This window comes from Passer domesticus, chromosome 10 (assembly GCF_036417665.1).
Source record: "Passer domesticus isolate bPasDom1 chromosome 10, bPasDom1.hap1, whole genome shotgun sequence".
Taxonomy (NCBI): domain Eukaryota; kingdom Metazoa; phylum Chordata; class Aves; order Passeriformes; family Passeridae; genus Passer; species Passer domesticus.
Window position 1 is genome coordinate 9,417,015 of NC_087483.1, and position 14,220 is coordinate 9,431,234.

A 14,220-nucleotide genomic window follows, 5' to 3' on the forward strand; every position below is an offset into this window, starting at 1 on the left:
GAACATTCCAGGCAGTCGAAATGTCTGAACAACAGTTGGCCCATAACAGGTTAGTACAACTGCTACTTCAAGCACTTGGAAAAAAAGGCAAATTAAAAAGCATAATCAGCCTGTAGTGATATAAACTGTACCTTTCTGACATTCTGAATCACTTCCTGGGCCATCATGGGATCCCCTGGACCTCCAGAAATTATGAGTCCATCATAATCCATGCCAGTGAAATCATGGTCCCATGGAACCAAGTGCACCTCTGCACCTCGCTAATAAATAAATAGAGTAAAGGAGTAAGAAATTGAGGAAGGAAACAAATGAAATTTTCAAAGCATGTTCTTCTTATGCTCTCATGTCCCAGAACCTGAGTTTATATTTCAGTCATCAGTTATCTCCTTTTCCCATGAACAGCTTACAGCTTTTCTCCACTATCTGACCATATTACTTTCACAAAACTGGCAGACTTGGCCCCCCTGGAGCCACCTCAGTGCTTGTCAAGTGAAATTCACTGATGAAATCAAAACTTACTGATGGAAAGCAAAATAGGTGTGTATGTACACACGTAACATATGTTCACTTTTACACAGTGCGTTCACCCTAACTGCTAAATTAGGGCTTCACAGCTTGGTTCTGTGACATGCCAGAAGTAGTCCTACACATCAAAACTGGCACAAACATCCACATTAATTAAAAAACTGAATCAGGGAAATCCTGTGCATCTAGAGAATATGAGGACATTGCCTTCTGTCCTCCTGTGCGGCTAAAGAAGCAAGAACTGCTACATTACTGTGCTAAAAACAGGAAAAGCTTTCCACAGAATTCTGGAATCAAAGAATAACTTGTGATGCATGAGCCTCATGAGGTCATCAGGTCCAACCCCTGCACAAAGCAGGGGTAATTTCCACTTTAAGGCAGGTTGCTGAGGGCCTGGGGAGGCTGTGTTTTTAATATCTCCAATGATGAACATTCCACAAGTACTTTGGGCCTGTTTCAACCATTCACCACCATCACTGCACTCCCCCGCCTTTAATTGTTTTTAACAATGTTGGGTTGACCTTTCTTCATTGTTCTTTAGAGAAATTGTGCCTCATTTTTTGAAAACCCATCTTTTGGGGTTCTTTCCATGGCTGAGAGGCTGCTGTAGAGATCCTCTTATCCCCTCAATATACAGTTCCAAGTGCAAAAAAACATTTCCCAGTGTATAAAAATCCTAAAAATTGTGCCTTACTTCAGGAGGACAACTAACTTTAAAATGCATGTGTCCAGGTGGAAGGAAGGCTTGTGAGTACAGGTGAGGCTCTTGCCAAAGCCAAACAAGTGACATCAAGCACTGACCCACCTTTACCAGCAGACGGATAATGTTGTGCTTCAACCCACAGTCAACAGCTACAACTTTAATGGGATTCCCTCTGCCATAAATCTTGACTTCCTACAAAAAGACAGACCATGTTGTAAATGACAGATCATGACCTCAAAGCACAGAGAAGATGGGCAGCAGAATAACTTTTCACCAATGTGGAGGAACTGGTACTTAATTTATGTGGAAATCTCCAGGAATACTGCAGACATTAGTGCTTCCTTCATCTTTCTGTGAAAGTAGAAGTTATAATGCTGTTTCATATACTGCTGATTACAGTGATACCTTAGATTTTAGGGGTTTTTTGTTCTGTTTTAGTGTGCAACTTTAGCTTTATATTAAGTGTTACTAGGATCTTCCCACAGGGTGGTGAAGACAAAACAATACTGTTCTAGCTGGAGACTCAAGGAAAATCTCTTCAGGCCCAAAAAGAAAAAAGAGGAGGGCGGGCAAGCAAGCAAGGAGGATGCAACTTCATAATTTGCAGCTATTAATTGGACAGCTAATTCCTATATGCAAATGGAGTAAAACTTATAAAATGTGAGATCTTGTGACCCTCTTTTGCTTCCATCTTGGAGCCATCCGAGCAGAATGTGCCAGGTGTGGCCTTTGAAGGCACTTGAATAAAAATCCTCTTTATTCCTCTTAACTCTGTCTAGCCTCTGTTCCAGCTCCTTGAGGCATCAACAGCAGTAATGCAATTCCCAAGCAATCACTCATTTCCATAGCTCATGACAAGCTTTTTTGCTGTGTGTCACCTCATTAGCAGTGAAGCAAAAAGCCAGTTCTCACAGATTACTGCAGCCCAAGAGAAACAGGCCAGACACCCAGTGAGAGATTCTCAGCTGAAGTGCAGTCATCCTGCTGATGCCAGTGGAGCAAAGCTACAGATCCATCACGTGAAACACCACGCCAGCCCTCCAGTCCCACTCAGACCAAAGCCCAGCACAGCTGGGGACAGCTGTGAGTTGTCACCATGATATTTTCTGAAAAACATCTTTGCCCAGGATACTTCTACTGGGAAGGTGAGAAGCCTCAGAGGAAAATTAAAACAATAATTATCTCGTTTTGCTGCTCCTTTGTTTTCCTGCTTTGAAATGTGGTCTGGAGATTGTTTATCCAACAGGTAGTTGTTTCATGTGAATTGTTTTTATTTAATGACCAATCACAGTCCAACTGTGTCAGACTCTGAGGAGTCAGTCACGAGTTTTCTTTGTCATTCTTGTTAAGCCTTCTGTCTATATCTAATTCTTTAATATAGTTTAGTATAGTGTTCTTTAATATTATATAATATCATAAAATGATAAATTAGCTTTCTAAGAACACGGAGTCAGATTCAATCATTCCTCCTTTGTCCTGGGGTCCCCAGAAGCTGCCACAGTGAGTGACTTTCTGTGCACAATGGCACTACAGACCAGGCCAGGCCTGTCACCAGGCATGTTTGTAAGCACCTGGCAGTTTTATCTCACCACTTTTCCTCTTCCAGCTGCTGTTCCTTAACCCATTGCACAGAATAAATTGTCACCAGTCCCAGATCTGGACCATCATGCTTTATGCACCCAGTTACCTACTGGTCACAGCCAGAATGGGAGAAAGTGAAGTCAAACCAATGTATGTTATGTGGCCTTGGTACTGTGCCACTGTCAGACAGCTCTAGCACTAATGTGAAGTTATTTATAGGCAGCTTCTTTCTGAAGCTTGCTGAAATATTTTACTTGCTACATGACTGGAAGTAGCAGTTATTGATGTTATTCATCAATAAGCACATAAGGCTGCCTTCTTCCTCCTAAAAACAAACTCTGTGCTTATCTTCAGTTACACTCAGCTTCTGAAAGCTGATATTGCCAAATGTATTTTGCCCAAAGTGGCTTTTCTCTTGGGCATCATGGAAAAAACAAGTTGTTGTGTTTTTTTCCCTTTTACACCAAGTACTTCCCTTTTAATCAGCTTCCTTGGCATCTGTATTTCACATCTGAAGCTCCTTATGAGAAGAAACTAAAATCTGTGTCAAATATGGCTGATGAAGGGTGACAAACTGAATTTTTTTAAAAGGAGAAATACAGCCAGCCAGAAGGAAAGACATCCCCTCAGCATATAATTCAAGATGAAGTTTGTTAGCAGAATATTGCAACTCCTCCCCATGCGTTACCCTAAGTCAGTTGTTGTTTGAACTTTTATCTTTGCAGAGATTGAATTGCAGAGGTTTCTAGTGATGCCTTAGGATTCAGCTTTTATATTTTTCAGATCCTGTACTGCTTTAGTGTATAACTCTAAAACTCCATAGCCTGTCAGCTACTGTTCTCCTGTTTTATTCAGACAAAACAATTCCTCTCTAGGCCTGTAACTCAAGGACACCTTACTGCCTCGGGCCCTGAAAAGTATAAATAAAAATGAGTTGTGGGGGAGCAAACTGTGGGTAAATTACCTCATTACCTGAAGCTGTAATTGGAGGATTACCCCCTGATATGCAAATGGACCAAACTTATACCTGTATGAAAAAGTCATGACCACAAGGCTTCAAGCTGCCACACATGAATCCCCCAATGGTCCCACTCCAACCCTGAGGATGTGACTCAGCCTGAGCCAGCAGTGATATATAAGGCAATACAGAATGGAGATTTTTGTATGGGAACACACCTTGTAGCTCACAGTACATAATCAGATGGCAAAGTACAATCCTTTTACAGAATGAGTAGAATCATCCTGCACCTGGGTCCTGTTAGATCACTTCAGGCTTCTGATAAGAAGCTGTGCCTGACAACATCAATGGTACCTTGACAGTTACTGATACACAGGTGGGTTCAGGTTCCAACAGTCCATAGTGGAACTGTATCACTGCACAGGGATTTTATGGGTCCTCTACCTGCTCTCCTTCAAGCTTCTGCATGGTGGGTTTCAAAAACCCCAAGAACATTAAGGTATTCAGGTCTCACAGAAACTAGTTTAGTGTCCTGTGTCAGAGACCCCTAAGAAAAACTCACTGTCCTTTTCAAAAGGGGCTTTTGAAGATCCCTCAATTTCTCACAATATCCATACTTTAAAAAATAACAAAATATCATGAAGCAAAGACCTCCTTCAAAGGTTCTCCTTAGCTGTTTCATGACCACAGGGAGTTGTGGGGCAATGCTACTTCAAGTACTTTAATTAACTTTACATTCAAAGCTCCTCCTGCTCAAATTAATTAGCTATGATATGTTACAACATTTCCTTCAGCAGCAAGACTGATTTTAGACGTTGCTACCTCCACAACTCACTTGTCACACTCTGTCCTACAGAGACCTGACCTGTCCCCTGCACCTGGCCAAGGAACTAGACTGGAAGCTGGATCAGAGAGCTGTTAAAACAAATTCCTTCTAAAACCAGAGGGTTTCTCTCACCTGTTCACAGCACAGCCCATAAAAAATTGTCCCAGTCTGAAAGGATTATGTGGGAGGGCTGCAAACCAGTGGTTAGGGAGAGTAAAAGCTCCTGCTGGTACTAGGGCTGAGAACAAAAGCAGTGCATGGACCTGCATGTGTGGAGAGATGTGATCTTTTAGCTTGGACTGGTTACCTGTCTCTCATCTGCTCTGTTACCCTGATGACCACTTGCACAAAAAAAAAAATCTCCAAACAAGAGTGCTTGCAGAATAGTGGCAGTTTTCCACACTCCTTGCCCTGGCTAGACAATGTTAGCAAGCACAGTCTACATCACTAGCATTTAATCAAGGTGGCAGGGGGTGGGTAGGATATAATAAGAAAATCAATCACTCCTAGTGCACAATAGATAAGCAGATTCCAGATCATACTGTATGCTGATTTACATGAAAATCACCATTTGGCAGCAGATGGATTATCATGTCCAGTAATTACCAACATTAAACAGCTTACCTCATTTACAGCTTTATATGTGATGTTGTTTGTTAAGCCTATAAAATGAAGTTATAAACATAACGAGACCACCTAAGTGCTCTTAATCTTACTGTATCTCCCTTTAAGAAGCTATTTTTCAGCATCTTTACAGTAATTCCATCTTAGTAATTGCAGAGTTTAGCATCAGCAATTTTACCTGTTTCTGAGATACTGACACAAAATGGCTCCACCTGCACCTTGCAATCCTAGATCACAACCTCAGTAAGCAATTGCTACCCCCCTGTGTAGCACCAAGATCCTGACTCAAAACAGTGGAGGTGCTGGCATCATTTGGGGAGATCCCCCAAAGTGAGATGTGCAAGGCAGCCTTTGTATTGCAGTGGCATCCCAGGGTGCCAGTTACCACTGTAGATCCAAGCCTGGATGGAGTGCGCTTCAAACTCCCCCTTGCTCACTGACCACTCTGTTCAGGACTGCTTCTCACCCAACCATGAACACACTGGCTTGTGTGCAGAACAGTACACAAGCAACTATTTGCAGAGCTCTTCCAGAGCCTCACTGATCTTGAAGGAACTGCAAACACCACAGCAAGCATGGAATTTGCAAAAAGGACTCATACAACTTGGTTCTCACTTAATGGGATTAAGCATCCAGGGCACTCCTTATTCCCCAGTTAAATCCCCAAAGGGGCCACAATTTAAGATGTTGGGACTTGCATTGGTACAAGAATAGTTACTATTTTTAGTATGGGCCTGGTTTCCTACATCCCTGTCACAGCACATGTGACAGTTGAAACAACCACAATACCCAGAGCATCACCACACAATTTCAGAAAGCTTCAGCCCATACAGAACAACACCTCACCACTTCAGAAGGCTGCAAGCAACTGCCCTTCTTGTTCTTCAGCCCAGCCTTTTATCCCCTCACGCTGATGCCCTGCCCCTGTGTGCCCTCTGCTCCCTGTGGTGGTTGCTCAGTGCCCCTGGGCACTCCATGGCTCGTTGCTGTCAGTGCTGCTCACCTGCTGCTCACAGCTGCACCCACTGGGGATGAGGCTGGGCCCAGCCCCATCCCAATCACCACAAACTGTGTGCCTGCACATCCCTATGATCTCTAACATTCTTCTCAGCTTGTAGTTGAACACAGTTTGCATGCCCAGCTACCAAAGTAAAAACTTCACTGCAGTCTGTTCAGATCTATGGGCACAGCAGCTAATTTCAGTAATATTAGATATAGGGGATTCCTAATGTGGTCCAGTTTTGACATCTAGAAATCTCTTCTGGAATCACCCTAACAAAATTACACCTCAACACAGATTATCAAATGGTATTGTGATGTTTCCTAATTTTTTTAAGGAAAGCAACCATTCTTTTTATTAATTTTTTTCATGTTTGAAAAAATCCACCATATACCAGGTCTAACTGTATCCCAAATATTTCTCTGTCTTTATAACAGACAATCCTCTGATCAGAGTGTGGTTCAGACCACATTCAGCTCAACACAAACCATTTTTTATCTCCAATACTACACCTATGGAGCCAAAGAGATATTGAGAAAACAGTCCATCAAAGGTCTAGAAAGGTGCATAGTTTAAAAAATGTCTCCAAATTGTTTGTTTAGAAAAACTGGTTGATCCCCAGAGCAAATGAGGAGCAGTTACTACCTGGAGTGTAGAGCCCCAATACTATGCAAGAACTTCTCACCTTTGTTGAAACTTCTGCAATTAAGTTTTGCTTATTTGGGTCTACAAACTCCACGGGTTGACCTTCAAACTCAATCTTCCCAAGTACTGTGCCCTGTGGAAATACACCAGAAAAAACAAAGCATGAGCAAAGGAGAAGCTGTGAACACTGGGACGAGGTGTTGACAGGCCCAGCAACCAGAACAGCTGTTTAAATACGGGGTTTTGGCAGTTTATAACCATTTTTAGCATTTTCAGAAGTTTATGAGCCTTCCTCGATATAAAAAAAATCTGTTTAAACCCCTTCCTTCAGGGAAGAGACATTATCAGCAGTAATATTTGTTAATAGGCAGTCTGGCAAGCTGTGTTGTGACATGAAATTGAGTTGTGTTCCAAGAAGATCGGAATTCAGCCCCCCTCATAACTGTCACATAGATCTGGGAGTTACCCACAAAGCAGTTGGAAGATTTTTTGGTTTTGGAAACCCACTGTGAGGTTTTCAGCTGCCTCCTGTGGACAGCTACAAGGCAGCAGAACTGGTGTTAAGGCAAAGCTATGTAGGAGGCAGGTCAGCCCAGCTGTTTTCTGAATAAGCTGTTAAAAATAAAAATCACCTCTAGCAAGCCCTACTCTATGTTACCACCTGGCAGAAGCTAGGACACTTTTGTTCTGCCAGCAGCATATCCTTCTTTTCATTGAAGTTCTCAGTGGAAAAAGAATCCCTGCTTTGACTTTACCCTTAGTTCAATTTATCCTGAACTAAGTGGGATTAATCTAGGGTTAACCTCTTCTCAGCATGGGAACAAAGTGTCCATTACAGAACTTGTCAAGGATGGAAGAGCAAAGTAAAACAGAGGAAGCCTGTTTTGTGGTAAATTTATCACATTCCACTTTCATGATCAAACATGTTAAATTCCGCTTGTCCTGTGGATATTACACCAGTATTCACACTGGGATTGCTCCTTGCATTTAGTGATTCTCCTTTCAGATACTTCCCTGGCTTGCCATACCTGAGGTATCCTTGCCATTTCTCTAGGGCAAACAACAGCCAATACCTTGCACTGCCATGCACACTAATATGGGCAAGTTTTAAGGAAAGAGTTTTGCCCCTAACAATGGCTGACATCCTCTGTCTTCTTTCTTACACCAAAAGCAGCTCCAAGCTGCTTTACATGAATCATCATCTTCAGCAAGTCCTGTTCTTGGAAATGAGGGTCCTGAGTGGTGCTTGAGAGCCATGGTTCTGAGTGCCACCATGCAGCGAGTTCCATAAATGCTGATGACAAAGCTCTTAAAGCCCTTCTTCTCAGCCAAATGGTGCCCTGCATTTACTTTCAGTCCACTTTAACAAGTCCTTGCTTATTTCTGCATTTATCATAAGGAGGCCCTGTTCTCACCCCCAGTTTTTATAGAGATGGAGTGAAATACTAAGTGGGTTTTTTTCAGCCTGAGAGAACTGGGGGAAGAGGTGACATTATGCACTTTTTTAGAAAAGCCATACACCAATACCACTCAAAGTCATGGTATAATGGGACTCTCTACCACACACAGCTAATTTACAGGACAAATATTCAAAGTATTGACTTTGTATAAAAGGACTGGTGATCTACATTGTCTTAAGAAAGCAGAAAATATATTGCCATTTTCTATTGTATTAAATTCTACTTGTGTGCTATCTGTAAGAGCAGGACAATGCCAAATCTTCCTAACAGAATTCATTTCTACAAATATTCCTTTATTCAAGCTGGGCCATTCCTGTTTTGTTCTGTGGAATAAAAGGGGGCATAGGGTTGGGCTGTAGACTGAAAATTGATCACCTGAAGAAAAGAGCAGATTCAAATAACCCATTAGAAAATAAGAGCCTTCAAGGCAAATTTACATTCAGACTGGCTTTGATCACCATTTCAGCCAGTGTGAAGTGTACTTTCACATTAACCTTCACTCCATAGCATAATCCTACCCACGACCTTCAATTGTCAGCTCTTGGAAAACAGAGAAAAGCAATGACTATTGAAAATAATAGCAGGCTTCAACCAAAGAAAACCAGGTTGGGAATACAGGAGGATGACTGGAGACATTCCTCTGTCTCAGAGGGGCAGGACAACTTCCACTGACCAAAGGTGCCACTGTCTGTGAATGAATATCCATAATACCTCACAGACTTGTCATTCTCTTTGTTTCTGAGTTAAGATGTGTTTGATACTACCACCTGTTGCGTCTGACACTACCTGAAGCCTTTCATTTACATCACCTTGTGCTGGATCACTTGTGCAGGACAGGAAACCCAGAGCAGAGCCAGGGAGAGGGGGCTCCTTGGGATCAGAGCATTGCCCAGCAGCACTGAAGCCTTTGGAAAAGCACATGGATCTGAGCAGCACCTGAAGTCCAGGCAGCCCAGCAGTACCATTTTTACTCCAGGTTTGGAAAGGGCCCAGGATTAGCAAGGTTAATGCAACTGGATCAAGAGAAGCAGATCATACCTTGTCACGAATTACTTTGGACAACATTCTGGTGTCAATCCCATACAGTGCAGGCACCTGAAGAAAACCCAAGGAAACGTTAGAGAGCAAGCAGCTAAAAAATTGGAAAGAAGACAGCAGCCAGATCACTTTTATGAGAGCATGTCACAGAATCATAGAACAGTTTGGTTTGGCAGACACCTTAAAGTTCATCTTGTTCCCACCCCCTGCCATGGACAGGGACACCTTCCAATAGACCAGGCTGCTCACAGCCCCATCCCAGCCTGGTCTTGTGTCAGGAGCTCAGGCTCTCAGCCACAGTCTTACCAAGGCTGCCTCACTGCAGCTCTTCACTTCTCCTTATCCCCTCTCATAAATAGCTGAGATGTTCAAATCTAGCTTCTGCTCCAAAAAGCACAAAATAAAGAGCTCATCTTTCCATCCAGGCCAGTTCTCATTGTGTTGTTACATCTAGATTGCTCACCTGTTCTTCTTGCAGCCACTCTCCCAGGCTCCTGGTAGCCTGCCAGTGGCTGTACTCATTGCTGTAATCCTGCACCAGTAAACCTGAAACCTGTAGAGACAAGAAACATCACTTTGCACTGTAGGATCACCTTTGTACTTATCCCATACCCTCAATTTGCACTATGCATTCACCATAAACCATATCATGGACAGACTTCAGGCTAGCTCATGACTGTACCTGGGCATTTTGAGCAGGAAATCCATAGAGGAATGTGCCTTGGTAACCAGAGCTGCAAATTGCACTGAGCTGACAAAACATTTCTTGTCAAAAGAAAGAAAATTGAAACTTAAGACAAGACAAAATGATTTATTTTGAATTTTTTTTTAATAAGAAAACTTTACCTTTTAAGTAACCCTTCATTTCAAAAGTCAGTTCCATTTTCCAATGGAGTTAGTGTATAAAACAGTTGTTTCACCTCAGAACAGATACTTCCAGAAGGCACATGGCTTAGTACAGAAATCAAGATGGAGTGTTTTTTGCCACAGGACAAATATCCAGAAGGAGAAAAAGAAAGGTTGAGTATTTCTTCTATGAGGGAGCCAGTCAACTCTTACACACTCAGGCTGCTGGGCACAAGCCTTTGATCAGCACTGCTTCTCCCACTATTACCTTGATCCCATCAGATTCCAGAAATTTCCTGAGGCCCATTTCATCCAAAGCAGCCGTGTCAGGCACTCCACCATTCCCAACTATGGGGTTAGCCAGGGTGAGAATCTGTCCTTTGTAGCTGGGATCTGTCAAGGCTTCCGTGTATCTAGGTGAAGAAACAGTAGAAGAAAAGTACATTAGTCTGGAGTCAAAAGGAACACAAAAGAACCAGTGAAAACGAGACAGGTCTGAATTCCCACATGACAAAAAGACAGAAAAGGTATTCATGTGAAGATATTCCCAGAACAAAAGCAAACTCATCTGTGAATATGCCCTGACTTTGCCATTTGTGGTTAAACATTTGACATGGAGAACAAGGAAAGACTTTGGCTTCTCATGTTTCATTTAAGGAAAGCACAGAAGTTATCAACAAACTCAGAGTCCTTTGATTTAACATGAGAAACAAGTACAGGGAGGGCAGGGAGATCTCAGCCCTGCACAGAGTATCACTGATAACAGTTTGGGCCTGGCCTCTCCCTGGGCAGTGCTTTGCTCTCCATGAGCTGTAAGGGCTTTGCCCTCCCAGTGGCAGCAGAAGGCTCCAACTGAAAAGCCAGCAGACAACAGAGCTGTTTGCCCAGGCTTTGTGCCTTCCACACTCTGCAGCTTGTCTTGGATGCTCAGGGCTGTAACTGCTCTTTTTGTGGGAGAGGACATAGACAAATCCTTGGGATTCCTCATCACTACTCTGGGTCCTTCTCTGTCACCAACCCTGCCATGGTCCCAGTTCTGTAGTTTCTCCCAGCAGAGGCCTGGCATCTCTTCTAGCAATATCCATATTCCCAGCCACAGAACACCATTAATTTCATCTGAACAGACTCCTAAGTGCTTGGAAGCTGGGTTGTGCATCCCTGAAGAAGGCAAGTTGAAGACAGTGATTTAGGATTCAGCACTGCACCCCTGGTCACAAGGCCCCAGAGTGTGTCCTGTCATTAGCCCAGGCAGAAGCCTGGCAGTTTGTTCCAGTGTTTTACATCCAGCTTTTAGATAGATCTGTCCTTGCTGAGAAAGGCATTCAAGCAGGTGCTTAACATTCTTCTGCAGCAGAGGACCAAACCTAGGATTCCACAAAGTATCATCTCTGCACCTAGTAGATCCAGTCCCACTTTCTACCACATATGAGGGAACAGGGTAAATGTGGTCTATATGCTCCTATTCTTCAACTCCAAATTAACAGACAGTCCCTCACTTTCTCCCTTATTCTGTAGTATACTGTTGCAAATATCCCCTAAACAATTATTTGTTTTCAACCCAAACCAGATGCAATTTAGCAACAGATGAAGTTATCCCCACAAATATTGAGCCAAATGCATAAAGACACTTCAGGATGAATCTACCCTATTAAAAAATATAATAAATTATTGTCATTATTGTTGAAACAATACCTAATTGGCAACTGCAGCCATCTACCAGATATCAGCAAGGCACAAGAGACATTTTTATGGAACACCAGACTTACTGCCAGAAGATTAATTGTCAAACACTGGGAAACTCTTCACAAAAGCAGGACTGGCTGCTGGCAGATATAGACAGCACAGCACACCAGCCAGCTCTGAGAAATGACAGGTTGAATAAACAATGGCCAGGAAATATTTTCAGGTAAGCCTCTCCTGATGTTCAAATCTATATTTGCAGCTGCAGGTAACCAACCACACAAAGTGCAGTGTGATCCCAAAGCTGCAGTAGGTACCAGGCACAGGGCACAGGCATGCTGGGCATTGTTCTCTCCTTCCAAGCTAATTGGTTATGCCTCCAAAAGACCACTTGTTACTGACAAAGCTAATGTCACTAACCTTTGCATGTCATTTGTGATCAGCAAACAAGGACAGAGGGCCCTTGGTCTGGGTGGGGTGTGCAGGCAGAGCTCAGACAATGCCCTTTAAGCAGGAACAATGCCATGTGGAACAGAGAGGGGCAGATGGAAACACCAGCTCCAAACATGCTGCAAGATGAAATCCTTGCTGTGCCTGCCCAGAGGTCAGCCTGATTTCAGTAAACTCCTGTCAACCCCCTCTCTCACTAGAATACCACAGGAAACACACATCTATTAGAGATAAACACCTTTACAGAGCCATTTCAACCATGGGACATTCTATAGGTTGTAACTCTTCTTTCTTAATTGAGAATCTCATATTTTTGTTCCTATGCCAAACATAAGACTGCAACAGTAGCTTTGGGGTTTTTTTCAGCAAATGCTTCTGAAAAGTTCATCCTCTTGCTTTTCTATCAAAATTTCAACATTTCACCCCTAAAAGAGTGCTCTTGCCCTTCTAGTCCAGAGTAATATGTCAACATTTCATCAAGCTTCAGCTACTTCAGGCCTGAGAGCTGTATGCACATAAAGTGCTTTGCCTGCTATTTCTATAAGATTAATCAGAATGTGTAGGTCCAGATGAGGAGACAGGGTGCAGAGCAGCCTATTAACCACCCCAGACAGAGCCCATGCTGGCCCCACTCAGCACCCAGAAACACCCACTTCACAGAAAGCAGGTCTGAGGCTTATCAGCACCCCTGCACTCACCTCTAGCTCCCTATGCTGACAAACTGCTGCGTGCCCCAGCAGCCTGGGCACCTCCTTCACCCTGGCACAGCCTCTTCCAGTGTCAGGGAGAAAGGACACCTGGGTTCCTCTGGATACACAGATCTCTGTGAGCAGGAGGTACAGCTACAGGGTTCCTTTCAATGGACAGCAATCCCTGAACTGATAGGGGAATCTGCCAGCTTTATGTTCTGCAACAATGCTGCAAACTCCTGTCTTCCATTTCTCCGAATCAATCAAGGTCATGTTCTGAATAGGGGGCTCTGAAGATACTTCCTTACATTTTGAAAGTTTTCTCCATGCCCATATGCTGCCCAGCACAGAAGAGGTCTCTGTCACAGCATCCTCTCCAAATGATTAGACAATGAACAAACACAACTTCTACTGCCACAGTAACATGTGGAGAGGAAATTAATCCTTCAGGTCCTCCTTGGCTTTTGTGATGTGCCAAGATTTATGGCCCATAATCTATCAATGAGAAGAGAAGTCTGGTGCCCTCCATCATTCTGATCTATATTAAACAGTGGCTTGTTGGCAGGTATATTAACACAGCCAGTAATTAGTGCTGTCAAAATTCTTAAATAATTGTCTCCTAACGCAAAACTCTGCAAACTGATTCTGCTCTGCAGCAATTTAACATTCTCACCAATGGTATCATTTTAAAACTCAACCTGTGAGTACTGAGATCTCCAAAGGAGAGCATAATTTGAGGAACACAAAGCAGATGAGCAAAGACAGCTATGAATGACTGCAGAAGAAGCTCAAGCATCAAGAGCTTCAGAGAGGTTTTAAATCCCCAAGGACATGTCCCTGTCCTTACCAAAAGCCACATTCCTCTGACCAGATTCCCTCTGCTCAAGCAGTCCAACAAAAGCACTGGCAGCATTTGGCTGCCAACCTAAATCAGCCATAGGCTTCTACCACTCAAGAGGACAGAAAATCATGCTAGGTTAGGCATGAATCTGACCCTGCCCTTTAGCTGGAAAGGAACAGAATGCAAAAGCATCCTTACCTGTGGAATGAGCCAACAAATTACATAAGAAATGGGTCATAAAGGTGACCAACCTGGGGCTTAAAATTTTGCACTCAGAAGCCAAGTTCCATTACCAGGAAGGTTGCAGATGCTTCAAATCTCTATAGCTGATCTGGACACTGGAGGGAGAACAGA

At 43.1% G+C, this 14,220-nt stretch overlaps 1 protein-coding gene across 6 annotated transcripts in view; it reads right to left on the reverse strand.

The window, feature by feature from the left end:
• The window catches only part of CPS1 (carbamoyl-phosphate synthase 1), a 105,213-nt gene that overhangs the window by 73,626 nt on the left and 17,367 nt on the right, over nucleotides 1-14,220 (reverse strand). For all 6 annotated transcript variants that reach the window (XM_064433633.1, XM_064433636.1, XM_064433634.1 and 3 more), the window contains 6 exons: nucleotides 10,475-10,619; nucleotides 9,824-9,913; nucleotides 9,361-9,417; nucleotides 6,903-6,995; nucleotides 1,331-1,420; nucleotides 132-260 (listed from right to left, as the gene is read on the reverse strand). In XM_064433633.1, the coding sequence (XP_064289703.1) occupies nucleotides 132-260; nucleotides 1,331-1,420; nucleotides 6,903-6,995; nucleotides 9,361-9,417; nucleotides 9,824-9,913; nucleotides 10,475-10,619 (604 nt within the window). The remainder of the gene's footprint in view (nucleotides 1-131; nucleotides 261-1,330; nucleotides 1,421-6,902; nucleotides 6,996-9,360; nucleotides 9,418-9,823; nucleotides 9,914-10,474; nucleotides 10,620-14,220) is intronic.